Here is a 27,973-nt window from a genome sequence, read left to right on the forward strand (position 1 = left end):
GTAAGCTCATAAAATTTGCTCCCTCCCTCAATGGGGAGGAAGTTCTGCACAGCTTTTTGCCCCCCAGTTATGAATTCCACAAAATGGTTTTAGAGAAAATAAAAACAAGTTTATTAACTAAAAAAGATAGATATGAGTGATAAGGGATAGCAAACAGATTAAAGCAGATTACCTAGCAAATAAAACAAAAATGCAATATAAGCTTAAGATACTACAGAAACTGGTTTCAGAGTAACAGCCGTGTTAGTCTGTATTCGCAAAAAGAAAAGGAGTACTTGTGGCACCTTAGAGACTAACCAATTTATTTGAGCATAAGCTTTCATGAGCTACAGCTCACTTCATCGGATACTGCATGCATCCGATGAAGTGAGCTGTAGCTCACGAAAGCTTATGCTCAAATAAACTGGTTAGTCTCTAAGGTGCCACAGGTACTCCTTTTCTTTTTACAGAAACTGGTTAGTTTCTCACCCTAAATGCTGTTTTAGGCAGATTGCAGAGGTTCTTGAAGGCAAGCTGCACTTGCTTGCAGCTTAAACTCCACATATTTCCTTCACAGGCCAGACACCTTCCCAGCCTGGGCTCAGTCCTTCTTCCACCCCATCCCCCTTGGTCTGTGTCTAGATGTTCACAACAGTCATCTTGGGTGGGTATTCAGTGAAGAACAAACCCTGATTATGTCACTCCCCTGCCTTAAATAGGTTTTACATATGTCAGGAATCTTGTTTTCCAGTGTGGTTCCCCTCCTCACAGTGGAAAAATACATGATCACATGACCCTGCAGTGTCAAAGCAGCCATGAGTCCAAGGCCATTTATAGCATCCCAGGAAGGTGGGAGATTAGCATCTTCAAAGACCTACTGTTCTCCCTAATGGTCCACTGACTTGTTCCCAGCTAGCCAGCCAGACTGATTGCATTCTGTCTGATAGGTGTCTCCCAGGTGTAAACACTTTTGTAGTACAGCTGTATAGTCAATAGTCCTACCTTTAGATACAAAAATGATACATGCATACAAATAGGATAAACATATTCAGCAAATCATAACCTTTCCAATGATATCTCACATGACTTCTCTTGCATATAAGTATGCTATAATCATATTATAACAATATTTCTATAAAGAATATGGGGTGTAGTGTCACAGAATCAATTTCAAAGGTTCATTGGACTATAAAAGAGAGAGGCAAAGAACCCCAAGGTACTGTTCACCTAGAACAAAGGAACTGAGCACTTTGGACATGGTGGGAGGTCCCGTCCAAGGAGGTGGTCCGCCATCTTGCTGGAAGGCATGCAATAAGAATCTGCCCTTGAACTAAGACTGTGGTTTTGTAAAGCTTTGGTCTTTAGAAAAGTTTTGCACTTTGATTTGCTTGTAACCATTTCTAGCTCTATCCTTCATACCTGAACTCACTTAAAACCCTCTCTCCTTGTGCTAATAAACTTGTTTTACTTTTAATATAAAGCGACCCGGTGCTGTGTTTGAACATTTAACCCCAGTTAAAGTGCTAAGCTGAGCAGCTGCTCTCTTTAGAGGAGCTAACGAACCTTATCGTTCCTCTGAACAATCCAGGAGAGGGCTGGACATTGCAGAGCACATGGCTTGGGGGGAAATTCAGGGCTGGGAAGCACTGGGGGAGACCAGAGTGTGGCTGTGGTGAAACAAGCAGGCTGCTGGATCCAGAGCTGTTGTCCAGGGTTGCTTATCACATAGCTACTCAGTGCAGGCTTGTTTGGTGGATGGGAGCATCCAGGCAAGGGAGCTGCAGCAGCTGAGCATTTTAAGGCACCCAGGGGTAGAGGGCAGGAGTTGACACCACCTCTCACTGGTCTGGACTGCACCCCAGAATGTGGCAAGGAGCTTGAAGCCTTGGCACTTACGGGAAAAAACCCACTTCCCTTGTCAAGTGAGCACTTTTAATAAGGAATCACTGAGACACAATAAATATGGAAGCCAGAATGCCAGTGGTACAGTCACTTGGCAAGGTAAAGACACGTGTTAAGGAGCAAAATGGAGACCCCGTTTCAGAACTGGCTCTATTATAGTCAATATAAACAAACCCCTAGCGATTGTTCTGCAATCCAGTGAGCTTTCCGTCTGTCCCACCCTCATGCGTACAATCCCCAGCCACAGAAATCTATGTTTTCTTGTCAGGGCAACCCAAAACACACTAGACTGCATCTGCGGAGAGCTCTTCTCTTCCGCCACTGAGTGAACTTTCCACTGCATCTCGCAGCCTGGTTTCCACCGTTGCTTCCCCCTTTAAGCTCCCTGCCTTTGTACAACACATTTTCTCATAAGCAAAAGGCCAAGTAAGTGTCTATGCCCATGAGACTGCTGCACTGCAGGTCAGACCATAAAGGGCTAACGTGCGGCAAATCACTATGATTTAAATGAGCTGGTCCTATGAAGGTTGCGTTTTAACCCGCGAGTGAATTTAGTGATCAGCTGGCAGCTTGCACTGGATTGTACAGCAGGGACTTAATCAAACAGTGAATTGTGACCCCAACCCCAGTGGTTCTCAATCAGGGGTATGTGTACCCCTAGGAGTACACAAAGATCTTCCAGGGGGCACATCAACTCATCTAGATATTTGCCTAGTTTTACAACTGGCTACATGAAAAGCACGAGCAAAATGAGTACAAACTAAAATTTCATACAGACAAAACGAGAAAATCAGCTATTTTTCAGTACTAGTGTGGCTGTCACTTTTGTATTTTGTGGCTAATTTTGTAAACAAGTAATTTTTAAGTGAGGTGAAACTTGGGGGCACACAAGACAAATCAGACTCCTGAAAGGGGTACAGGAGTCTGGACAGGTTGAGAATCACTGCACTACACTACCAGTTCTCAACAAACGCCTCCCTGTGATGAAGCGGGAAGTTTCTGGAATATGTTTATGAGGCCTGTATGTGCCTCAGTTTCCCGCTGCACTTTGATTTCTTAAAAGTGTTAAGTCTGCTCTTGGGGGCAGCACAGGTCACGAGGTGGGGGTGTTGTCTGGCTATCTGGGCCGCAGCGAGCAGGGTGGTTAAGGAACCTGCTGAAAGCAACCCATATCAATGCAGAATCCCAGCAAGACAACGGAAAAGCCCCAATGACCAAACATTGACACCTAAGAAACAACCAGGAAGGAGGTTCTCCCCGCAACCCCCAGCAGGGAAGCTGAGCAAAGACCGCAGCTCAGGAACGAAGGAGTGAGATGTGACCAGCAGAGGATAAAGGGTGGGTTTCCGGAGGAAGCAGATCTTTCCTGGGACTCACTAAGGAGGTCAGAGAGAGACAGCCGGAACTAGAGTTCGCTACAGCTTGGCTGGTGACTTGTGCTGGCTTTTATTTCTCTGCTAACCTAAAGACTTCCCGTGCTGTGTTCCACTTGACTAATAAACCCTCCTCTTTTGAAAAGGGTGTTTGGGGGCACTGCAAACACTGGCTGGGGTGCATTAGTCCCTGAATAATGGGCAAGTCTCTGCCAGGAGTCTATTCCAGTTGGACACACTGGGCAGTGCTCAGGGTGTGAAGCTGGAGTGTTAGAGCTCAAGAGCTCAACCTAGGAGGGGGTGAGGCTGCGGGGCCTACCCCGAAATTAGACTGGGACTCCTTGGGGGTCTGCACATGGCAGGGGTTCCTCCAAGAGGCTGTTTACAAGCTAGAGGGGGGTGGGTAGCACAGATCCTGTGGATCCGTGACACAGCCCACCCCCAAACTTTCAACTATATTCAGTAGCCATGGCACTGAATCAACCCCATGGATGCAAACAGCCCTGAACATTGGTGGATTTGTTATTTGCAACACCATCCACAGTCTCCAATCCAGGTAGGACCCCCACTGTGCTAGGTGCTGTACCCTGCAAGATTTTGCCAACAAATCCCTGCCTCAGCACGCTGACAGTCTAACCAGGTAAGACAGACAAACGGTGAGAGAAAGGAAATACAGATGGGAAACTGAGGCACGGAGAGACAAAGTGACTTGCCCAAAGTCACACACAGAAGAAACCTGCATCAGCCAGTCACAGAGCCCGGGGCTCCAATCTGAGCCCAAACAGCAAGGGTAGATTAAGGCAAGAGCAAGTAAGAGGCTGGCCTGAGGGACAAGCTCTGAAGGGGTTGGCTCCAAAATTTTCTATAGGGGCCTCCAAAATTTGTAAGCCCATTTTCCTCTCCCCCTTCCCTTGCTTTGGGGCTTGATGGATTTATTTGGTTTGGACCAGGCTTTGCCTGAACCCAGCCCTGCAGGGGCCTTTACACAGCAAAAGCAAGCAGAATTACAAACAATTTGAGCAATTAACACCCAGCATCCCCACGTTCATTCCACCACCACCCCTTAGGCGGACATGTCCGTGGTGGTGGTGCTGCGGTCCAGTTGGATGATCAGATTGGCTTTGCTAGCAACCTTTTGGCAGTACGCGTATGTGGTTTTCTTGATCCACTCTGTAGTATTGCGATGGGGTCTGAACAACATAACGTAGCATCTCTGGAAAAACAGAAAGGCCAGGCCGCTGTAGGAAGACAGCAGGATAGACACAACGGCCACCATATCAACCATTCGCTCCTTTCCCGACTCCAGAGCTGGCATCACGGAGAGCCAGACAGCAAAGAAAGTCACCATCATTAAGGAGATGCCCTGGGAGTCACTGAAAATCTTAGGCAGAGAGTGGGTTTTGATGGCAGCTGTGAGGCAGCAGAAGGCCAGGGCACAGAGATACCCCATGCTGAAGGAGAAGCCGATGCCTGTTTCATTGAAGCACTCGATGACCAGGTAGTCTGCCTTCCTGGGGTAGGAACGCCTGACCCCAGGAGAGTCAAGGAGGAGCCACAGAAAGCAGATGATGCACTGCAGAGTGGGGAGGATGCCCAGAACAATCAGATAAAGGCTTGTCTGCAGCTTTGTCGGCCTTCCCACGGGAGTGGCGAAGGCAGCCAGAATCCGGACGCATTTGGCCAGGATGCTGGCGAGGCAGAGCGTGAAGCTCACCCCAAAGGCCGGCCAGCGAAGTTTGCACTTCCAACCTGTTGGCTCCCCAACGAAGAGGAACACGCTGGCAAAGGAGCCCAGCAGGCTGGCCATGTGGCAGTAAAATATGGGCCCCCCGGCAGCTTTGCCAATAGGGGTGTCTATGTGCTTCACATACAATGCCGTGACAGAAACAGTGAGGGCCATCCCCACTAGCGTTAGCATGATCAGCACAACGCTGGTGGGCTCGGACCAGAACAGGTACACCACGGCCTTCTTCCAGCAGAAGGCCTGGCCCCCGTGAGACCACTCATCCTGGGGACAAGACCAGCAGCTCTCCAAGGCTGGAATGCAAAACGACAAGCAGTTGAGGAGACATGTTTTCCATGCACTACGTAGAGGACTCTTCCAGTTCTTTATTACAATCACTGCCACTTATGCTCGCTCCCTGGGAGTCCTATGTCCCATCATCGTTCCAGCTAGAAGAAATTCTCTCTGCAAGCCGGTGGGGTAGCTCTAGAACAAAGGCTCCGAGACTTTTAAAACTAGGAGGCTCTTTAAGTCCATACCGAAGCATCTAAATCAGTGGCCTGAGCTTAGGCTGACCAGACAGCAAGTGTGAAAAATCGGGACGGGGGTGGGGGGTAATAGGAGCCTATAAAAGAAAAAGCCCCAAATATCAGGACTGTCCCTATCAAATTGGGACATCTGGTCACCCTGCCTGAGCTACTGAAAACTGCTGAGTCCCCAGCCACTCCCATTCGCCTCAGTTGCACCAAGACAATTGTGCAGTGCAGTGAGTGAAAAGCGGCCTTCCAGACCCCCGGAAAGGAGCAACTTGTATCCTGGAGCATGAGATCTGATCATCTGCACCTACCAGTGTTTAGAATGGCTGTAGAATTACCCAGCCCTTTCACAAGCTAGCCAGCTTCTCGGCATCTGGCAGGGCTCTAGGTTGCTCCTCAACTCAGGTGGGTGCCCACTGGGCCAGCAAGATAGACTCACCTGATCCGTTGCTGTATGTTCCAGGGCTGCAAACCTCACATGCATAACAGCAGCGTTGAGGCAAATCCGGGTGTAGCTTTTGCACTTCCCCTTGGCCACAGCCTCGGGAACAATGAGAGGGCAGGATCTGCAATTCAAACACAGACAGGGTTGTGGGCAAAGGCTACTGGGAAACAACAGAGAGGCCTATTGCCGTCTTGATGAAGGAGGATTTTCATTGACAGTATCAGGAACTGTACATCCAAACCCACCAGCCCTCTAGGGAACAGTTACCCCTTAGCGTGTCCAAGGGAGAGGTGGGAGCAACTGCCAGAGATGGGTCGGCGTCAGGAATCAGGGTGTGCGGCAGAGCCAGTCTCCAGGAAGCCAGACGAGCGCAGCCTGATTGGTAAGAAGAGGCAGCAGACTGGCTCTTAAGCTCAGCAGCAGTTTGGCAGCTGCTCAAAGCATTTGCCCCCAGCTGAGAATGTGTGTATGCTTGTTCCCTGCCCTGCCCCAGTCCAGCTCCTGCTCCGGACCCAGCCTTGTCTCCTGGATCCACCCTCTTCCTGCCTCAGGCCCCCTCACAGGGCTATATACCCAGCCACTTGATGCTGCCCAGCTGAGTCAGACAATTTCCCACACTTGCCTGCCTGGCTCCTACAAGTTGCCTCCTTCCCCTCACTCCCCCTATCTGAGTGGGACCTCCCAGGAGAAGGCCCAGTTCCAGTCTCTGGATCCAGCGCAGGTCTCCTACCTCCCATGTTTGCTCTCTGCGTGGAGGGAGCTGGGAGAGTGGGAGGCAGCGGCGAGAGGCTGGGATGTGGAGTCAGGATGGACGGGTTCCATCGCAGGCCCTGACACTTTGGTGAAGTCACTTGAAACTCTCTGGGCTGTAAGTTTCCCTGTCTGTGAAAGGTGGGTGAGGACCCTGACCCTCTCTTCGTGAGGAACACTGAAATCCTTCTACGAAAGGCTCAAGCAGTGGCCTTTATTGTCACAGGTGTGAGAGCGGCTTCACTCACCCTGATGGCTCCTCCGCCCCTCAGGCCCACAGTCCTCGCCACAGGGTCGTAGCTGTCGGAGGCCGCTCTCTGCACGTCTACGTCCAGCTGGGGGAGCTTCACTTCTCCGTCATCAGTGACGTTCCAGTAGAAGACCTCAAAGGGGTTTGGATTGATGGGCAGGAGGGGGGAATAGTGATCGATGAGAAACTGCTCCAACTGAAAGAGAGACAGAAACGAGAGCAGCTTGGACACCAGGTGCGCAAACCAAACAGAGCCAGAAGACACATCTGTGTGAACCAAAGATGCTACTGCAAGCAGAGGGAAACCTGCTGGTTTGCTGCTCCCGCTAGTATTAGGGGATGTAAAGAATCAATGATCTTGAAGCATGGGCGTGGCCATTTAATTCCAGTGGCATCTCTGAGACTGCTTTGGTTGAAATACAGTCACAGCGGCCCAATTCGCTGGACATTTTTGTTTGCCACATTCGCAAATCTGACCCAATTAGTTTTACTGGGTTAGATTTATAACAAGCAGCAGCATCTGCAGTTTAGTACAGACGCTGCCATGGGGCTCAGAATCAGCACTCTCAGTTGGCTGTTCCATGGCGTGGCTAAGAAACCAATTGTTAAAGGTTGTTTTGCAGTGTGAAATGGTACCTGTTCTCCATTGAAGTCAGAGCTGTTCTGTGGCTGGGATGGCGGGTAGTTCTGAGATCGTTCTTCTATTGCTCTCGCTAGCTTTTGCGTGAACAAATCCATGATGAAGATGACATCCAGATAGGCTAAGCGGTCCAGGCACAAATTGCACATGTTAATAGCTGGAGCTCCAGGACAAATGTCTTGCTCATGGTGGCTTAAACGTGCAGCACTGGTGTTGACTGGCACAGGGTTATTGAAGTTCCTGCAGGGGTGCTCTGAGCTGGGGTTGGCTGTGCACTGGTGACACACCTTGCGGAACAGATACCCGACGGTTGCATTTGCAGATCGGTGTGTATTCGTGTCCAGCAAATAGTCAAGAAACCCAGGAACCAGGCGAGGCCTCTGGTGCAGAGACCACACTCCCCGGAAAACTTTATACTCTAACCCAGCAAGTCCAAAAGTGACCCCATAGCAGCAGTGAATGATGTGTTTCTCCATAGTACGGTTTTCCTCTTGCCCTGCCCTTGACATGTAATACAGAGCAGATTCGTCCATCACCAGTGTGACATTTGATTTTGAGGAGGAAATCTTATCTATCAGTTTCCGACCATCAAAGATGCTCTGCTCTGTAAATTCGATGCATATCTCCCCTCGGTCGCTTTGTTCAAGGCCAGCAATGACATCCCTGAACTCTAACTCATACCGATGAATGAAGCCAACCAGGTTCCACTGGAAAGCTTTCAGCAGTCCCAGGATGCTTGGCAAGGCGCCTCTGAAATTCATCTTTAGCATGGAGTGGTGGATTCGAATCTGGGAAAGGTTAATTTCCACCTTAAAATAAAAAAAGCCTTGCATCAGTCGGACACTGAATTACAGCAACGCTTCCGCTTCTCAAACTGGAGGCACCGTGTCTGGCAAGAGGGGAGAGCGAGAGGAGGCTGTGGCTACATAACCCACCATACACTGAAGGAGCCTAACCGTGGGGTATGATCCATGGCTCTGCATTGCACAGCACACTGCAGACGTGAACAGACCCGGTCTTTCCACGCTGCCATCCAGTGCTTAATTTGTAATGGAAGAGGTGCTGGGGCTCAAGAAAAAAGTTTTTTTTAAACTTTCATATGCCAAGCCCACAGGTGCCGGGGCTATGAACTGCCAAGCCTAGAAGTGCCGGGGCTATGAACTGCCAAGCCCTGGCAGAAATTAAGCACTGCCACCATCAAACTTCCCACTTTTTCCTCTTAAATTTACCAGTGCTGCCCTGGAGAAGCTGAGGGCTGTCAGAGCATGCTGGGTACCGTCTTGCAGACAAAGTCTCTCAGCGAGAGTAAAAGTCTCTCTGGCTTAAAAGGGTGGGACTACAGAAATCATTAACTGGTTGATCATGGACCTCCCTTGTTCTCGGCAGAGTGGCAAAAGTTATGGTGATGGGACTTGATTGTTGTGAAGTTATGGTGATTAATGGATAGAGAGATTGTGACAGAGAGGAGCAGGGCTGATCCAACAGCCATAAATCTGACAAGGTTTTTAAAGACAAAGCCAACTAGAGTCACTTTCATTAGTAATACTCAGGACCCCCTGACACAGGGGCACTGGGAAGCTCTTAATAGCAGTATTAGAGATGCAGTATAAACTCCACAGAGCCTGGAGACAGGGCATTCATTTTATCCCACAGGAGAGGAAAGCTAGGGCAGACCACCGTTCCCTGCTCTCAGGTTGTAAGTAATAGAGCTGGCATGTGCTCTGTAATTAACCTCTGGTGTTTAGTGGCTGAACATTAGAACTTGAGAACTTTATTGGCGATCTTAAACTAATTACAGTAAAATCAGAATTAACACTGTGCAAGAGAGAAGCAGCAGTGGGTGGAAGGGACTACAGTAGGGGCAGGGGGGAGAAGGAGGGTATCATCCCTCCCAGTATCTGCTTGGTATGCTTTCCTTCCTCTACCTGCCGTTAATTGGCAGAGGCCACCACTCACCTGCAGCACGTTAACAAAGAGCGAGCGTGTTGGCTCCGTGCCTGCGTAGAAGATAGTCACAATGGTTTGTGCTCCTTCCCTGTGAGCCCTGTCCATTTCGTCGAGGATCTTCTCAGGGCAGCCTGGGGGCTGCTCGCAGTATGTAACCAGTTTATACCCCAAGGAGCCAGCCCCATCTGGGCTGGCATGCTGCACGACAAACCTGAATGCCTGGGCAAGGACGTACAGCTGGAGACTGGGAATCAAAGCAAAACAGGCCACTGTGTAAGGCTGCGTAAAATCCATGCTGCAAGTGACCTGGCAGATCTCATGGGGCGTGATTTCCACTGGTAAATACAGGCTTCCTAATACAGGACTCCTACTGATCTCTCCTTAAGAAGCTTTTCTTTTTCTTTCACAGGGCTGGTGTCACTGGGTCTTAGCATCTAGCAAGTAACTTGCTTAGAGGGGAACCCTGATTCTGTACCAATCTTCCCCTGCAAGGAAATTTAACATACAGTACTAGAGATGCTACAGGGCACATGTCTCTGGGACGCCTTGACCTGTATGACTGTTAATAGCTAAACCAACATGTCAAAACCAGCCAGCATGATGCCTCCAATGAGGCCACCAGAGACAGGCAAACAGGAGAGTAATAATTATATTTTAGATGCAACTTTCATGTAAATGGAGCCTATACACACAAGGGAATGTCATCATACACCATGGAAATGCAGCTACTTCTGGGGTGGAAAGCGATAAAGCAGCAGCCAGCTGGTACATATCACATTAGGTAACAGGATGGGCAGGTGGCAATTTTGGCCAAGGACAGCTGGGGAACTCCTATGTATATGGAAAAACTTCACAGGTTCATTGCTATCCACGCAGACTAGGCAGGATTTGGGTTTGTAAGGTCTCATCTGAAATACTCAGCATGTCTGCTTCAGCAGAACAAAGAGCCAGGTTGTCCCCCAATGGGATTTGGACCTGCAGCTCCAGGGCACCTAAAGGTGGCAAACCAGATGGGTTGGGCCACTCCCTGGTGGCCATCGCTTAAATAGTCAAGGGTTAAAAGTCACCAGCAGAGTTCATTGACAGCTTCATTGAGAGGAGGAGAGAAATCACAGAACTGGGCACTTGACTTTTCATCCCCTGCTGAATTGTCTTTCCCCAGAGCAGTTGGACAATCAGAGTTAGCCCTAAGCAGGGATCCCCCAAAACCCAGCCATGCACCTTCCCCTGACTGTAAACCCCCAGCTGGCCCATCTGCCTTAGCCCAGCTACCTGGCTTATTGTCCTCATCTTGCTTACTTCCCACTACCCCACTGCACATCCCCAGCAAAGACAGGGCTAGGTTAGAGAGCTCGGAGACTCCACGGCGTCTTACTCAAAACTGTCCGACTCGGTGTCGCAGACTCTGAACAGCCCCAGCGCGTACAGGTCTCCCTCCTTCGCCATGAGGGGCTCACACTCCTCTCCAGCAGCCCGGGTGGGGGCCAGTGGCAACTGCATACCCCCCAGAGCTAGCACGGCCAGCAGCTTGCAAAGCCCTAAGAGCGGCATGTTTAGTTTCTTGCTTTCAGCCGGTGCCCAAGGGTGGTGTGCAGGGAAAGGTCATTTATGGGAGAGGAACCACAGCATTTCAATAGAGGGCAGAGCACAGGGAGAGACTGAACTCAACAGGCAGGCGCTCCCCCCCGCCTAGGCTTTTGTACTAAACGCATCCCATCTTATTCAAAGGGCTGAAAGGTCACAGGGGCGAGGGAAGCAGGCCAAGTTCCCACCAAAAGGGGGTAGGGTTAGGAACTACCGTTAGAAAGTCTATAGCTGGGGTTTTACAATATCATTCTCAAGGGGGAAGACTCCTTACCCCTGCTGGTCAGAGCCACTGTACTGTGAACAATTGTGTTGTGCAAAGAGTTTCTAGTCATGTCCTGCAGATACTACAAATACAACTACCGCAGGGAATAGCATGGCTAGATTGCAATGCAGATGGGACCTAAGCATATTGTTACCTGGTCCCTGAACCAAGCTAAAGTCAGACAAATCAGGGGACGATTGTACTGTGGGGGAACCGGACCTCCCTGACAGTTCTACTGAGCACAGAAAATCTCCTGTTTTCCCCCTAGGGGAAAAAACATCCCCCCCACCCCCCCTTTGCTGTACAAGATTTCTCTCTAGTGCAAAAAGCATCTTCAATTTCCAACATCTCTTAATACTGTTGATTTAAATGAGCGGAACAGGAAAATGGACCCAGAACTTTGAAAGTTACCAAATATCTAGCTTCCCTTCTCAATTTGCGCCTCTCCCACTGTGTGCCCGGGACAAAATAGAGCCAAGATTACAGTCTCACTTTAGAAAGCGAGGGCCCTCTATCAAATGTGTGGCTATGCATCCTTGAGCAAGTCAGTTATATGGAAAAGAAAGTGGTCTCAAGTGGAAGCTCCGCTGGTGTTCAAATGAAGTCCAACTGTCTGGCCCCACGGTCAAAGTGAGAAGCAGAATTCTAGGCAGCCCATGTGTTTACACATGGTTTCAGCCTTAGCAGCGTGGCCCAGGGAAAGATCTAGGCCCACATCCATTGAAAGCAATGGAAAGACTCCCATCCACTTCAATGGGTTTTGAAACTTGCTTCCCGTGCCCGAGAAAGTGATACTAGGGCATCTGCTGTCTGGAAGAGTTGGGGCATTTCCTGTACAAAATATAGTAGCCAGCAAATATTGGACTGTGGCTCCTTAAACAAACCGTCACATCTATCCAGACAGGCTTCCGAACAACTGACCAGTTTCTGGAGGAAGCCGACTGCCCCGAAGCAGAACCGAGCTCTTGGTTACGTACACACTGTGCTGTAGAAATGGGATCAGTGTGTCCATGCCACTGCCATGCCATGGATCACGTGACTCGGGGGGCGTGTGTCAGGAGCTGAAAGTCACACGACCAGTGGAGTGGATCAGCTAACAGTGCACGTATATTGGAAGACAGAGCCTGCCTCTCAGACTGATCCTCTTTTTCCATATTGGCCATACGCAGAGTGGAAAACCAAGCTGCTCTCCACTCTCATGCTGGATGACAGAGGTTTTAAAAAGACACATGGACTTTCTTATAGAGCATGGATTGGTGTCTGCTGTGAAGTGGTGAGTAACCAATCAGTGATCAGCAATAAAAGGCATGATCTGTCACACTGTGCTCTCACATCTGCATTTGCCTATTTTTGAACAGTAATCAGACCATGGCCAAATTTATCCAAGTAGAAAGTCCTATAAAATGTCTAAGCAAGGGTGCAAGTCGATCTGTTCCCCGGCCCCCCCAACTGTGAAATATAGATAGTGCCCGACTGTGGCAGCTGTTTGTTCTTCTCCTTATAATTATTTCCGGTCATCCTTAATGTGAGACTGCACAAATCGGTCCTAGAAATGCCACAGAACTCCAGGGACTCCGCCTGGAAAGTGGTCTGCTCTTTAGCAGTGAGGTACTCAGGACACTGCAGACAGCTTCGAGGCCCTGATACGGCTCAGACAGGGTCTTGTCTACATGACAGGTACACCACCACCACAAGGTGAAGGCGTGGCTGCAGCAAGACCAGGCAAACCCACAGGAGCTGCAATTTAGATCCTAACGAGGGTCTGGCCAGGCTGGCTGCAGTGAGGGCTAGCTGCCCCGTACAAGCCTGCCCGGGAGCCTGGCTGAGTACTCCAGTTGCTGGGCCATGCTGGGTCCATGCTGCTGCACCTGCACTTCTATTGTTATCCGTTGCTAGCTAGTGTGGGTACGCCTGCCTGCACGGCAACCAGACCTTCATCTGCAGGTGGACGTACGCGAGCCAGAGTTTGGCAGCATGGCTAGTCCAGTAAAACCTCATTGTGGAGACACAACTTATTCTAGCAAAAGTTATTTTGCCGGTATGACTTATTACTAGTTCCCTGAACAAAATAATCAACAAGGAGGCAGGCTGGTTTAGTGGCTAGAACACCGGACTGGAATGCAGGAAAGCTGGGATCGATACCTGGCTCTTTCACTGGCCTGTTGGATAAGTCACATTTTGGCACCTGAGTTTCCCCATATTTATGGGGGTTAATGATACTGATCTTCTTTGTGAAGTGCTACGAGATCTACCGAAGACAAGAGCTGGAGGAGCCCGGGATTATTAACCGGCCAAAGGCCTTTTTTCCACAGCAAAACTAGGGCTTTTGCTGGCAGAGCTACAGGAGATTTTTGCATGCTCCGAACAGACGTCGTTATGCTGGCAAAAACTTTTAAGTGTAAACCAGGCCTTTACGCACATATCAGAATGGCCAGAGTGGGTCAAGCCAAAGGGCCATCTAGCCCAGTATCCTGTTGTCCGACAGTGGCTAATGCCAGGTGCCCTAGAGGGAATGAACAGAACAAGTAATCATCAAATGATCCATCCCACATTGCCCATTCCCAGCTTCTGGCAAACAGAGACTAGGGACACCATCCCTGCCCACCCTGGCTAATAGCCATTGATGGACCTACCCTCCATGAACTTACCTAGTTCTTTTTTGAATCCTGTGATAGTCTTGGCCTTCACAACAGCCTCTGACAAGGAGTTCCACAGGTTGACTGTGCGTTGTGTGAAAAAAATACTTCCTTTTGTTTTAAACCTGCTGTCTTTTAATTTCATTTGGTGACCCTTAGTTCTTGTGTTATGAGTAAATAACACTTCCTTATTTACTTTCTCCACACTGGTCATGATTTTATAGACCTTTATCATATCCCCCCTTAGCCATCTCTTTTCCAAGCTGAAAAGTCCCAGTCGTATTAATCTCTCCTCGTATGGCAGCTGTTCCATACCCCTTATTATTTTTGTTGGCCTTTTCTGAACCTTTTCCAATTCCAATACATCTTTTTTGAGATGGGGTGATCACAGCTGCACGCAGTATTCAAGATGAGGGGTACCATGGATTTATATAGAGGCAGTATGATATTTTCTGTCTTATTATCAATCCCTTTCTTAATGATTCCCAACATTGTTTGCCTTTTTGACTGCCACTGCACATTGAGTGGATGTTTTCAGAGAACTATCCACAATGACTCCAAGATCTCTTTCCTGAGAGGTAACAGCTAATTTAGACCCCATCATTTTATATATATATAGTTGGGTGGTGCCATTGACATCCTTAGTCACCGTCTGCGCTGATGTAGTCCTCAAGTGCCTAAAATTAAGCATATGAGGAAGTTTTTTCACCAGCATCATGAAGAATAGAGAGTACTGGGGGTCTGAGTTGAAAATGAGACACGTGATCCCCCACATTGTGTGGTTAAAACTACCTCGCCTGACGCGTTACCAGTCAGCCCTGTCAACACTAGGAAGCTGACTCATTGCTGAGAATAATTAGCAACTATAGTTCTCCATGAATACATGCTGAAATCTGTTTAATGGAAGAGTCAGGGCAAGCCAGGTGCTAGCCCTTGCAGGAAGCATTTTCCCAAGTCTCACATCCTACACCAGTGGTGTGGGCAAGGGGTTTGTCGCATCGACCCTAGCCCCGAACAGTTTTCAGCTCCAGTTCGACGAACATATTGCTGACATCTGTGATGACGCATGGGTAAGTCTCCTACTGGCTGAGGTGTTTAATGACACCAGCTCAAACCACTTGCACTAACGTGCTAAATTTTGCTCAGGTTCGCAGTGGGCAGATGCAATTCTAGTACTGGTGAAAGGAGCTGGCTTGACAACTCTATTGTACACGTCACCTATCCATGGAGCAGGGCTGCAGACTTTTCCCTAGCCTGTCCTCCCAACACACCTTGGAGGAACCAGTTCTAAGGGGAGAGGTTAGTTTAGTCTCAATAGCCCATAACTCTCTGCAGAGACTGCCGGCAGCCATGCGGCTTGTGGGTGCAACGTTGGTGTTATGGACACCTATCCAGCAGGAAATGGTCCAAGAACAACTTGTTTCACACTAGTCACTGAAGAGCTGACAAAAAGGGAGACGACTTGGCCAGTACCCACCAGTCAGGCTAAATTTGAAGCAGTGACCTAGAAGTGCAGAACTTCTGTTCCCATTGGAAACCATTTTCCTCCTGCCCACTCCCTCAGGAAATATTTTATAGCCCCACCATTCAGAGAAGAGGACAAGTTGCATCAGGTGTCGGGGCCCATGTGCACACACTGTGGTAGCTGGGGACTGTGGTGGGGACTTAAGCGGCTTACAAAGGAAATCTTGTGCTCAGTTTTGTTCAAGCCTATTGTATATGCAAAGCATCATCTGGGAACTGATTTTACTGGCAAGGACAATTACCATTTTTACAGGCGGAGGGAGAGGCGGCAGATGTATGGAAACGATATGGAAATAGGTTTGCAAGGCTAGTTTTGCAGATTATTCCCCACATGGATACAGGAGTTTTAAACAAGCTTCCTGGGTTAGATTTGCTAAACGGCAGGGGGAATATGAGACTTAAAGCCCATTATTCAAAGGAAATTCTTTTTATATCTTAACATTGAATAACTGCTGTTTAAAATACAGCAAAGTGAAATGTCCTGGGGCTTCTAAAAATCCCGTCTCCATGGTGGGATCTTCAGGCCATTCGCAAAAAGACTCAGTGCAGGGGAAAAATAAATTGGGCTTTGCTGCCTCGACAGCTCCAGGGCAAATGCTCATGCTTTCAAAAGGTGCAACAACATTATCGTTTGTAAAAAGCAGGTGAGCACAAGGAGGAGCGAGGAGGATGACTGAATGGAATGAGATGGGGGGAAATACTGCAAATAATCAGATGGGGAAAAGGTGGGGAGAATGGGGACATTGCTTCTGCACGCACTGACATTGCTACAAAACCCAAAACGCTCACCATGCTTAATATACAGTGAAGTGCTCAATGTAATAGTTGATTGTGAGTGGGGGGAAGGGGGGTTTAAAGACCATTTATTCTAATCCCTCACCACAGTCCAAAACAGGAATGCATAATTTAACCCCCTCGGTCTTCAGGCTTAAAATAGTCTCAAACAAATCCTTAAACCAAGATCCCTTGGGAAATCAAGTCACATGATCCCAGTACAACACATCAATTGTCTAACAATCACCCTCAGCCCATGATATGGCAGTAACAACGTTAAATACAGTGTCAAAGTCAAACTCAGACCAAATATATATATAATTATATTTATATAAAGAGTAAAATACGGCATTTGGAACCCCAATGGAAGCAAACATTTTGTAACGTGGGGCAATACATTTAAACATTTTCTTTGCATTTGCATACAATTTTTAATTTTATATTTTTTAGAAAAAATACACGTGCAAACAACATGTTTTCACTGCTAAACTTTTCTAGTGTTGGAAGAAAACAGCAGAATTCAGGAAAGAAAAAATGAGAGAGACAGACAGATTGAGATCAGACATACTGTACGCTACACTTTGATGACCATCAGCTACCAGCCAACTGCTGGAGCTGCCCCTATGTCCATTAACCCACCAATAAGCAGAATAAAATTCTAAGTGCAGGCTACATTCCTATAGCAGTGATTTCTCCCCAAACAATACAATTCTAGGCTAATACATCCCATACCAGCAATCCTTGGGAAAGCGACACAATCACTGAATTTCAGTTAGGTGATGCAACCTTCAAATTCATCCCCTTTGGGCACCAGGATGGAGCAGCGTGCGCGCTCCAGTTCTCTTTGGCCTGGCTTTGCCCCAAGTTCAGTAACACATCAGCACAATTACGGATAAGCACATCCCACAGGAGTCCGCCCGGGGGTTAGGTACCAGAAGTAATGTGTACAATCGAGATGCTTGGCCATGCTACACACTTCAGAACGAGGGGTTCAACCGCAGCGTATTTGCACAGATTGGAACCCTTCTCATTCCACCTCGGAGGTCTGCAATCATTCTTCATGTGTCTCAAGAGATCTCAAAGGGGAAAAACAGGCCATTTTGTCAAACTCCCTCTCCCAGGCTGAGTGCTGTCTTGGGATGCTGGTCATGTCGGCTGGGGGCTACTTTCCCTGATAGGCTAGTTAGTGGGCCTTCATCTCTTCTACTGCATCTCCAGGGTGAAATCTAAAACCAACCTCCACGGCTTGGGCAGCTCAAACCTGAAACTGACGTTGCCAAAGCCCTTTCTCCATGCGGCACAGAGGGGATTTTAGAATGGGTCTCACCACAGCCCCATCCCCCACTCATCACTGCACTTACTCTGGCTCAGAAACGCAAGACTCAGCCTATGCCAGAAACACTGACACACACCAAAGTCAACTCATTTCTACTTGGATCTGGAGGGTAGCGTTGGGGCACCTGGGGAAGGAAAAGCTCATTTCTGAAGCCTTAAGGCTGTCACAGTTTGTTTGTTTTTTTAAACAGGTGCTGCAGTTCCCAAGGCCGGTAATCACGGGGAGGGTTTGACTCAGCAGCTCCTTGCTATGGAGATGAGTCTCGCGACATTAAAATCCTCATCGCTCCATGACCTTGCATGGTGCTGAGGGGCAGGAGGTTACCCCCCAAGACACAGCTTTGAAGAAGAAAGGGGATAAAGTTCATAAACTAAAACAACGGATGGGAAAGGTTATTGGGTCTGGGGGCTCTGAGCCAGTCAAGTGCTTTTGTACATATGCGTGCAACTTTAATCACGTGATGTCAGTAGGTCTAGTCACATGCTTAAAGTTTTGCATATGGCTTGAGTGCGTCGGTGGCCCTGGCTAGTGGAGTCAAGATCTCTCTCCAAACCGGCTAGCTGGTCCGCAGACAATGGTCTCCTAACTTAACTTCAGTAGGGAACCAAGTCTCTCTTCCAGCAGAGCACTCTGGAGATCCTGGAGCAGAGGTATCCACTCCCAATCCAACAGCAAGCAAGGAGCTGACCTTTGCGTCCATATGCTGGACAGCCACAGGAGAGGAGATACAGCCCCATGAGTCAGGCTGGCCATCCGTCATGGACGGCTGCTGGATTGGGGGTGTCTGCCTCTTTTCCAAGTGGGGACAAGGACCCTACAAGGCTGGCATGACTCCCCTCTTACCTCCTCCTTGGGTGTCTCCGAGAGAGAGGGGTTATTGGGAAGCATCTGCCAAGCTTTCTGGGAGCCTGACTGCCCCAGTTCTCCCGCATTCCACAGGGGAGGGGAGTCTCAGGAGCCCCACAAGAGAGCAGTGATCAGGACCCTGTATTCCCCGGAGGTGTACTTGGCACAAAGCAGCTCTGACCTGAAAGGCTGAGGTAGGGGATTGTGACAGTGGGCGAGTGCACTTGGCAACTGGGCTGTGGGTGTCAAGGGCATTAGCTAGATAGCATGGGCAAAGAGAGGTGACTCTGGGAGGTGTAGGGAACACAGAGGTTTTTACTGTCTTATGCTACTCAGCTGTTCCCACTTAATATTGCAAAAAAAACCCCTAAAGCACGTTCTCCTTAGACTGCTCTGGGATCTCTCTCATTTGCACTTAGTCGTGGTTTCTGCCTTTTAACCCAGGACCGAAGCATGGACTTCTCCTATTAACACCATGACGAACAGCAAGTCTTAGTAGTAAGTAACTAACGACAACATGGACACATCAAAACTGGCATGGATCGGAAGAGGCAGATCGACTGCATTTGCAATCTGCAGGAACAGGATCGCCCACCCCAGAGCTCACGAACACAATATTTGGTCACATACCCAACATCGAATGCCGCTGCTTCCGACACTCCAAGGAGACTTTAGCACTTTTACAAACATCTATGTAGGACGTTTTTTCATTTCCCGAGCATCAGTCTAGGATTACTGGCTTGCTTTGGGGGCTAGGAATAATCACACAGCACACTTAAAAATCTCAACATGACTGGGAATATTCGCAGAGAGGTTACTCACGATGTTAAATACCAATCTATAGATTCAGGAAGTAACACTGCAGGGCCAACAAGTCAAGCGGCTGCAATAAAACAAACCTGCAACACTATGAATCTTACAGTACGTAACTGATGGCAGAGAGCAGCCCTGGACAAACATCCCTTGAAACGCAGGCTCATGTAAACACAGAAGTCAGCGAAGGTAATACTTTTGAAGAGAGACGAAGCATTGAACACAACCAGCAAGATAGTCACCTGAACACCACAACACAAGCAGCATTTCATTTTCTGGAGTAGACAACTGCACGATTTCTATTGGAAATTAGCGTGTGCTAGGCTGTAAATTCTTATTTGACAGCCACAGAGCATGTGACGGGGCTCACAGCTTGCCTGACTTTTGCATGCCTCTGTGCCGTGCTCCACAGCCTTTAACACGGGCTTCCGACGTGCCTTATTTTCCCAAGGGAGAAGCAAACCCATTTCCCTTGCATAACGCTTTTCTAGACGAAATTCCAGCATTGATCTCTAAAGTCCCTGAGTTTTGCTACAAGTTTCCCATTTTTATCTAGCCATCTGCCCCTACCAAAAAAAAAAAAAAAGGTTTATATAGTAAAGTCTGTGACCTCTTTTAAAGTCACTGGTATTATACCTAGATAATTCTAGTCACTCCATCCCTCTCTCAACACTTGACACCCAAGATCCACTGACACACACTGCATGCCACACTGGTAACAAGGGACCCAGAAAGAAATGAAAGTCTGTACTCTGCTCTACTGATTACAATATATCCAGGGAGGCTGGAGTCACTCAAGGCCAGGAATAAAATGAGTATTTACACAAGGCCATTTCAGGATGGCTCATGAAGCTGATTGGTACGGGAGGGGTCAGGAAGGAGAACCGAGGATGATTAGATTTGTGGGAAAATAATAAGATTAATATTTCGTTTCCACTTGGAACAAGAACAGCACAATCTGTATCATGGCACTGAGAAAGCCCAGAGGCCGAGTGACTCACTCGCACCCCGGAGGCGTGCAGGTCGTACCTGAACGGGACGTGTTATTTAAAAGTAGACAGACAGACATGCAGCAGTCTGGTCTGGTACGTCTGGAAGACCGGTGGCTGGAAGCGGTGGTTAGCAGGAAAATTAACCCGGGTTTCTTTTGCATTAGGGAAAGTCACAAGGACACGCCATGCTCCAATCATTTTTGGGTTGCCTCCTGCCCCAGAGTTCCTCCCCCACCTGGGGGCCAGACTCTCACATCCCATATATTTCCATGTCCCAGCCTTGAACTACACTCCCCAGCTCCACCAAGCAAACTGATATGGGGTGAAGCTCTGGGGAAGAGGGTAGCTGCCATTGCTGAGCAGCTCCCAGTGGGAAGGCGCCACCTGGAGGATTTTCAGAATTTAAAATCTGCAAGAGGAAAGGCAGAAGGGAGAAGGTCGTCCTGCTACAGCTTTACCATCTCTACCAACAGAAACCAAGCAAAGCAACCCCTCTCCTCCTCTCTCCAGCTGACGGACCACTACAGCTTCCCCCGCACAAGGCTGCCACCAGTCTATCCAGCGTACTAAGGAAGTTCCTTTATTTGCCCTCACACTGAGATGTACAAACGTCACCCGCGTTCCTTTGAAGCAAATACAGTAAAGTTCTCAAAGGGTCACCTTGGAAGAATCTTCGTATTAAAGGAGGGGGCTGGCTAGCCAGATGCTGCATTTCTCTGACTGCAGCAGAGACATCTGCATGAGTTTCTGTATGCCTGCTTATCACCCAGACCAAGAGGGACGTTTTCAGATAGATAATGAAATGCACTTTGATACAAAATCAGACTACCGACATCAAAGATGCTGCAGCGGCTCCGAGATCAGTCTCCTACCCTTTACCAGAGTGGTCCCATCTGCCCAGATTTTGTCACTAAAGAATTCTCTCCCTCTCTAGCCCCAATAACGGAAGCAATCAACATTTCCTTTTGGAAGGGCTGTACAAACTGCAAGGGCATCAGCCCATCTCACTGCAGAACGGCAGGTCAAACCAGAAGATGGGACAGATTGCTCTGATCTCAAGGCTGGTTCCTATTGCAGCAGCTGCTAATCTGCCAGAGCAAAAGGCATGGTGCAGCTGTCGTGGATAAACTTTCAATGCACGACGCACCACAAGGAGGACACAGCTCTTGATCTCGGAGCTGGGGGCCTTAAAGTCCTGTTTTCACCTGGATTAGCCACTGGGTACCAACCTTCTAAAGTAACAAGCCCATAGTGCTACCATTTTATTCCCTCCCTTTACACCCAACCCCCCACCCTGCCTACAGTATCTTTTGATCTCATCCGCTGTTGGCTACTGCAGCAGTCACATCAGGAAACAGTTTTCAGCAGCATGGCCAGTGCAAGGCACCTCCTTGGAGCCTGGGATACAGCAATCCTGCCCTTCCCCCGAGCCCACATAAACACACAGGGATCTTGAGCAGTTACTCCATTTTACAGACAAAAAACACCTCTTGGAATATTCGACTCGGACAATGTGACGGGGCTCTGGGATGACGGAGCATCTGAAAAGGGCTGCTTTTGTTGAGCTCCTATTTCTACGGGCTGCACGGCGCAGCGCTAAGGTTTGCTGACAATCATGCAGGTTTATTGCGGTGGTTTTACGTAGCCCATCTTCAGTTGCGGGTGGTCTCGGAGGAGTCCTCCCACTCCGCACCCACACCCACTGCCGCGCCTCTCCGCCTCGCTCCAAACGCCGGACACAGGCCAGATGGCTATTCGGCAGCCATTTGCTCAATGTGATCACTAAGCAGCTTGTTTTGCTCTGCAATGCAAAGAGAAAATGCGTTTGTGACGCCAGGGTTTATCGTTCTGATAAGATGAAAGGAGAGGGAGAGTGGGTCGCACATGTGGGGCAGATTCTGTCCTAAGGGCTCTGGGGGCTCTTTAAATAAATCAAGGCAGTGACACAACTAGCAAGGTAGCAACATTTTTGTTTTTTATTTGGTTTAGAAACTACTGGATGGGGAGTTCCCCCACGTGAGTCTTGAACTGTAAACAAACCAATGATCCACACAGCTAGATTGGGAGCTGGTGTGAAGTGGCATCTCTCCACTGTAATCGCCCCGAGCTACATTAATAGACCCCAGCTGGGGCTCCAACCCCATTGAAATCAACGGCAACGTGCCCCTTTGCACCAGCTGTGGATCTGGCCCTATTTACTCCAACGAAACTGCAGCAGTTCATACCAGCAGGGAATCTGGGGCCATTAACTTCACTGGCGCTATAGCAGTTGACCCCATCTGGGGGCCTGGTCCCATTGACTCCAACGGAGCTGCACTCCGAATCGGACCCAGCCGGTACATTAAGAAATGTGCCAAGCATTTCAGAAAGCGTCAGTGAAAATACGGTGAAATATTTGGACTTTGCCATAGAGTAGGAGGAGCCAGTGCTGGGAATGGAAGCCATCTTGGAATTCAATTACTTCCCCACCTCCTCCCCACCAGCCACGTTCCCTTCCCTCCAGGAGGTGGTGCTGGGCTCCCGCGCACAGCCCCCGGGCCTGCCCTACCTTCATCCAGGTTGCCGATCACGGCCTGCTTCTTCAGGAAGTCGTTGCAGAGCTTCTTGCTCAGGCCAAACGCCAACATGTTGTGAGTGAAGGTGCTGGGGAAGAGGCGAGACACATGGCACGGGCACTGCAAAGAGTCCCCTCCCTTCTCTCATGGGAAACTCCAGCAGGACTGCACCACTCCCCAACATTAGCCAGCAGGGCCGGCCCCAACCGCAGAACTCAGCTCTGGGACTCCCCGAAAGGCAGTGGTGTTGTGATCGGACACCCGTACAGTCCAGGGGTTGGAACAGGAGTCACGGGGGGAGAGGGGTTGGGCATTCCCTGCCCTTCCCGTATTGCTACACGGGGCAAGGGTCCTGGTCTGGAACAGGTGAAACCCCCTGCTCTAGAGTCCAGCGTACACCCCCTGATGGCTGCAAAGAGCCTCTCGCCTTCTCCACCAATCTGGGGGTGTCTGTTGAACTCTCCTCCTTTCCCCCACCCACCGCAGCCATCAAGCAAACCCCCCATTTCAGCCCCCACCTGACAAGAGCGACAAGGGCAAAGGGGAGGGTTCTTCCAACCCCAGCCCGAGCCACGGGCGAGAGGAACTTAGTGGATTTCTTCCTATCAAGGCTGGAGAATCCTCGTGTTTGCTCTTAGGAGGGAGTAGACATGAGGAAGAGGGGCTGGAAAACCCTGGACACTAGAATCCTGGTTCTGAGTATCTTTATATAGATTTTAAAAAAACCACTACAGTGTTTTCCATGAATGGACAGTCTCAGTACAGGAGTGAGAGCATTCGGCTCCACCACTGAAGCGGTTTAATCAAGGAAGGAAACACCAATAGCCCAGCAACCCCTTCACTTTGGCGTCAGTCTGTTCATCCCCTCGGGTAGACTGAATTTCCGGTCTTCATTATCAGAAAGAGACCCGACCCAAAGCCCTGAACCTGAATGCTCGGGCCCCGATCCAAGCTTCGCAGCTCTGTTCCCATCCATTTTTATTGAGATTTTTCCCATGACGACAATGGACAGGCTCCTTCTAGCCACCCAGATGCAGGCGTTATCAGTCAATTAGCGCGTGCCTTACCCAAGCTGCCCAAAAGTGATGTTCTCGTTAAACCGCAGGCTGTCGTCACGCTCCTCCTGGGTCATGTGACACCACTTCTCCCTGCAACCACAGGAAGAGATCTTATAGCGGGAAGTCACCGTGCAGCCTTCCCTCCCCACCCTCACATCCATCCAAACCCTGCGGGCTGCCGAGACCCTTGTAGGAACTGTGGAGCCGATGAAGATGAAGAATAGATCACAGCAGCTTGGAGGAGATTACAGGTGCAGAACACTTGCCTCCTTGCCCTGCTCTCTCTCTTCTGGGCAAACGGCTGAACCCTCCCCTAAGCTGGAGTTGGCAGATACTGTAGGTATTTACTGCAGTTGCGAGGGAAATCTGCACGACCTTGCTTTATTGTACATGAAAACGAGTCCCTACACCGATGGCAAATGGGTGAGCTTGAGAGGAGGGACACATCAGCACGCAGCTCTGAAATCTGCCGTTAATGCCACTGTTACTGGGAAGGGGGTGGGTGCTGGGGGTTTACCGTCTGGGAGCTGCAGTCCCTGAAAGCAGGAGCCCCGAAGGTAAAGTATTCACCCACATCTCAGGCCTGGTCTACATTCAAGCCTGCGCTAGTTTAAAGGGGGCGGGGGGTTTCATGGATTCAGTTAATTTGGTGTAACATCTGTGTTTAGGCCGGGTCCGTATCTAAAAATTAGATCCACTCAGCTACATGGCTCAGGGCTGTGAAAAATGTCATGCCCTGTGCGTCAGAGCTAGTTTGCCTTCGCCCCCGTTGCTGGTGTTGCTACCACCCCTTGCGAAGGTCGATTAACTACACTGCTGGAAAAAACCCCTTCTGTGGACGCAGGAAGCGTCTACACTCCAGTGCCGTGGCTGTGCTGCTGTGGTACAGACAGGGGCTTAGAGCAGGACTCAGTCAAGGTTCCCCCCAATCCCCCCCCAAAAAACAAGATGCAGAGAGATCTGGACTCCTGGATAACAAAAAAATAAACAAGGGAAAAGGCATTGATTATGCCTCTTTTTCCATGGGCAGCAGTCACACGACTCAGTTGGGCAACTACCTCGCTTACGATGCTGCGCTCTGCACTCCAGATCAGGCTGCACGGCATGTCACACCGGGCCACTGCGGGCGAGGTCCAACAGGCTTTGTGGACCGGCAATCATCAGATAGAAGGGAGCTGACAAATCAATGGAGTTTGATTCGAGGGCGTTTGAAATGAGACGCAAGAGCCCTCCCCGTGAGGATTACCGAGGGCTCAGTATGCAACGCTAGCCATGTAGCCCGCGTTCGCCGAGGAATATTTTGAGCTAGATGATGCAGTCTCAGTTCGTCTCTGGCAACTTCACCTTCAAAATAGTAAAGCTTTAAAACAATCTACGTGTGTTGAATTGGGGTCCCATTTGGGGGAACTGACAAAGCCTTGAAATAATGACAGGTTTCAGAGTAGCCGCCGTGTTAGTCTGTATCCGCAAAAAGAACAGGAGGACTTGTGGCACCTTAGAGACTAACCAATTTATTTGAGCATAAGCTTTCGTGGGCTACAGCTCACTTCATCGGATGCATGTTCCTTTGAAGTGCAAGCGCCATGGGGGATGATACCCAACAGCACTGGTGGATCAGCACCTTTTGGACTGTATTTTGAGCTCTTTACCCAACAAGTCTGCATCCACTCCCTTCTCTCCTTAGTGAGAAGCTCAGAGAAAAACTGAGTGGATTGCCAGATGCAATTACCTAGAATACACACAGCATTTGTGTTCTTGCCGAGCATTTCATTACTGGAGAACGTGACATTATTCCCAGGAGCTAGGTGCAAGTCCATCTAGACATGTTTGATCAAATACAAATCAGCCTATTGTACTTCGGTCATAGCCAGCACCGTTTTTGTATGCTCCCGCTCACATATTGCTGTGAAAGATTACTGTGTGCATTCAAAACTAACCAACAGTAGGAGGTTGTGGGGCTCCCCATACAGATGTTTTACAAGTAGGTCTTTCACAAAGCCACGATCATGCCAGGACACAAGTCATTCTAGGTATGTTCATTACACTCATGTAATACATGCATATGGGGAAGCCCGGAGGTCAGGGTTTCAGACAGTCCTCCACTAAACAGAAGTCCGGTGGGGTTACATACAAGGCTCAGAAGAGGATCAAGAAAAGGGAAGGAAAAAGGAACAGGAAGAAGAAATAACAGAGGAGAGACAAAAGGAGAATAAAAGGAACAGCACACAAACGTCCACCGCACATTTAACTCTCCTGCACCCTACCTGGAGTTGGAGGTGCTGCTTCAATTGGAAATAGATGGTGGCACTTGGGTATCTTTTCAGCAAATTCCACTGGGTCACCCTAACTAGAACAAGTGTCGATTCCTGCTAGGACTGGTGAATAGCCAGTTATCTCAGACTGCTTCCAGGTAGGGCCCAATCCAGTAAGCCCTTCCTCACATGTTCACTTCTTGTGAGACAGCTTTGCAAGATTGGGCCTATAAACTGCAAGGGATTTAGCTGCTTCAGTGGAGTTTGTGTGGCCAAATTCTGTGCCATACTAGAATGTTTAGGTGTATGTTTAAAAGCACAAAGTCTGTCAGGGTCAGGTTCACGATAGCAACCAAAATATGCACCTAAATCTGAAGGCTGCCAGGGGGTGGGCAGAAAAGAAAATCAGCAAGGTGCTTTGAACGCTGGAAGCAAAATTTGACAGATCTCATTGTCCCAGTTACAGAGGAAGCGTATTTAGGTTTTTCTGCCCTCCTCGTATATTCTTGCTGAGAGAAAACAAGATCAAAGTGACCAAGGGAGATTCATGATACTTCTAGGTCTAGGGTTAGGAATAACATGTTTGCAAAGGAAAAAATATGTCTCTACTTAAGTACATGGATCTTTATACTGGCACAAAAGGCCACTGTAAAGATCCATTTGTTTCTTCACTTAATCCCTATTAGAAGGGCATGTAGATTAGAGATTTGACTATATTATTTAAAATGTACTAGGGAAAGGATATTTCTGCAAAATGAGCTTCGAATATTATAGCTCCTCAGCAGGGCAATGCACCAGCAAGCTCAGGATGTTGGACTACCGAGAACTCCAGGTCTCAGCAGGTGCATGTCCAATTCTGGTCAGCAGTGTGATTTGTGATGTACGAGGGTTGAAGTTCACCCCACTCTGCATGCAGATAAGATGTACAAGGCCCTGTGCATCAGTAAAGTCCCATTTAATCTCGGCCTGTGCACGGGTAAATTTCACAATAGGCAACTAATCTGAGCAGTGCTCCGCTTACACAAATCGAGTCGATTTCCTTCCCCTAACAGACACTAGCTGCGCTTTCAAGAACTTATCTATGAACTCCAAATAGTCTTTTTTTCAGGTAGGCTTTTTTTGTTGTCACTTAAAACGATTTGTTCCAGGATCAGACATCAAGATCTACAATTTCTTTTTAAATCAAAGAATCTCTCCCCAGCCCCAGATTCCAGTCTGTTCTTGACTCTGATCCCCAGTAGATCATTTCTTGAACTTGTAAAGCTCAACAACATAACTCTCAGTGCAACTTGCTAGCTTCCCCTAATGGGCACTTTAAAAAATAAAACAAAAAAAACCCCATAAGTCACGATTTAAAGAAAAAATAAAATAAATAAAAAGGCAAGATTTCAAACCAGCAAAACATTTTCACAACCTGAAAGCAACAGCAGTGTTGGAAACGCACTAAGGCAGGGGATCGAATATACCTTGATTCAGAACCGCACAGGCATCAGGAACTGAACGCGAAAAAAGCAATGCTCACCAGACCACACCATTTCACAGAGTCAGTAGCAAAGGAAAAAATAAAATAAGGAAGAGAGGATAGAATGACATTCCCCGTCTATGCTAGGAGACTCAGTTTGTGTCCAAAAACTGCCCATGAAACTGGAGCATCACACAGTTGCCAGTGTATGAAATGGCACAAGAGAACAGAAGTACAAACCATCAACTCTATCCATCACGGACCTAGTTCATTACCGAGACACCCCAATGCAGTGGCCTGTGATTAAATTTTGTTTTAAAATCTACCACAT

At 48.6% G+C, this 27,973-nt stretch overlaps 1 protein-coding gene across 7 annotated transcripts in view; it reads right to left on the minus strand.

The window, feature by feature from the left end:
- Positions 1-16,652: 16,652 nt before the first annotated feature.
- Positions 16,653-27,973, minus strand: part of KIAA0513 (KIAA0513 ortholog) — a 92,456-nt gene continuing 81,135 nt past the window's right edge. For all 7 annotated transcript variants that reach the window (XM_073308142.2, XM_073308135.2, XM_073308139.2 and 4 more), the window contains 3 exons: positions 23,938-24,018; positions 22,864-22,958; positions 16,653-22,116 (listed from right to left, as the gene is read on the minus strand). In XM_073308142.2, the coding sequence (XP_073164243.1) occupies positions 22,067-22,116; positions 22,864-22,958; positions 23,938-24,018 (226 nt within the window). In that variant the 3' untranslated portion in view covers positions 16,653-22,066. The remainder of the gene's footprint in view (positions 22,117-22,863; positions 22,959-23,937; positions 24,019-27,973) is intronic.

The sequence above is a fragment of the Lepidochelys kempii genome, chromosome 12 (assembly GCF_965140285.1).
Source record: "Lepidochelys kempii isolate rLepKem1 chromosome 12, rLepKem1.hap1, whole genome shotgun sequence".
In the NCBI taxonomy this organism is placed as follows: Eukaryota; Metazoa; Chordata; order Testudines; family Cheloniidae; genus Lepidochelys; species Lepidochelys kempii.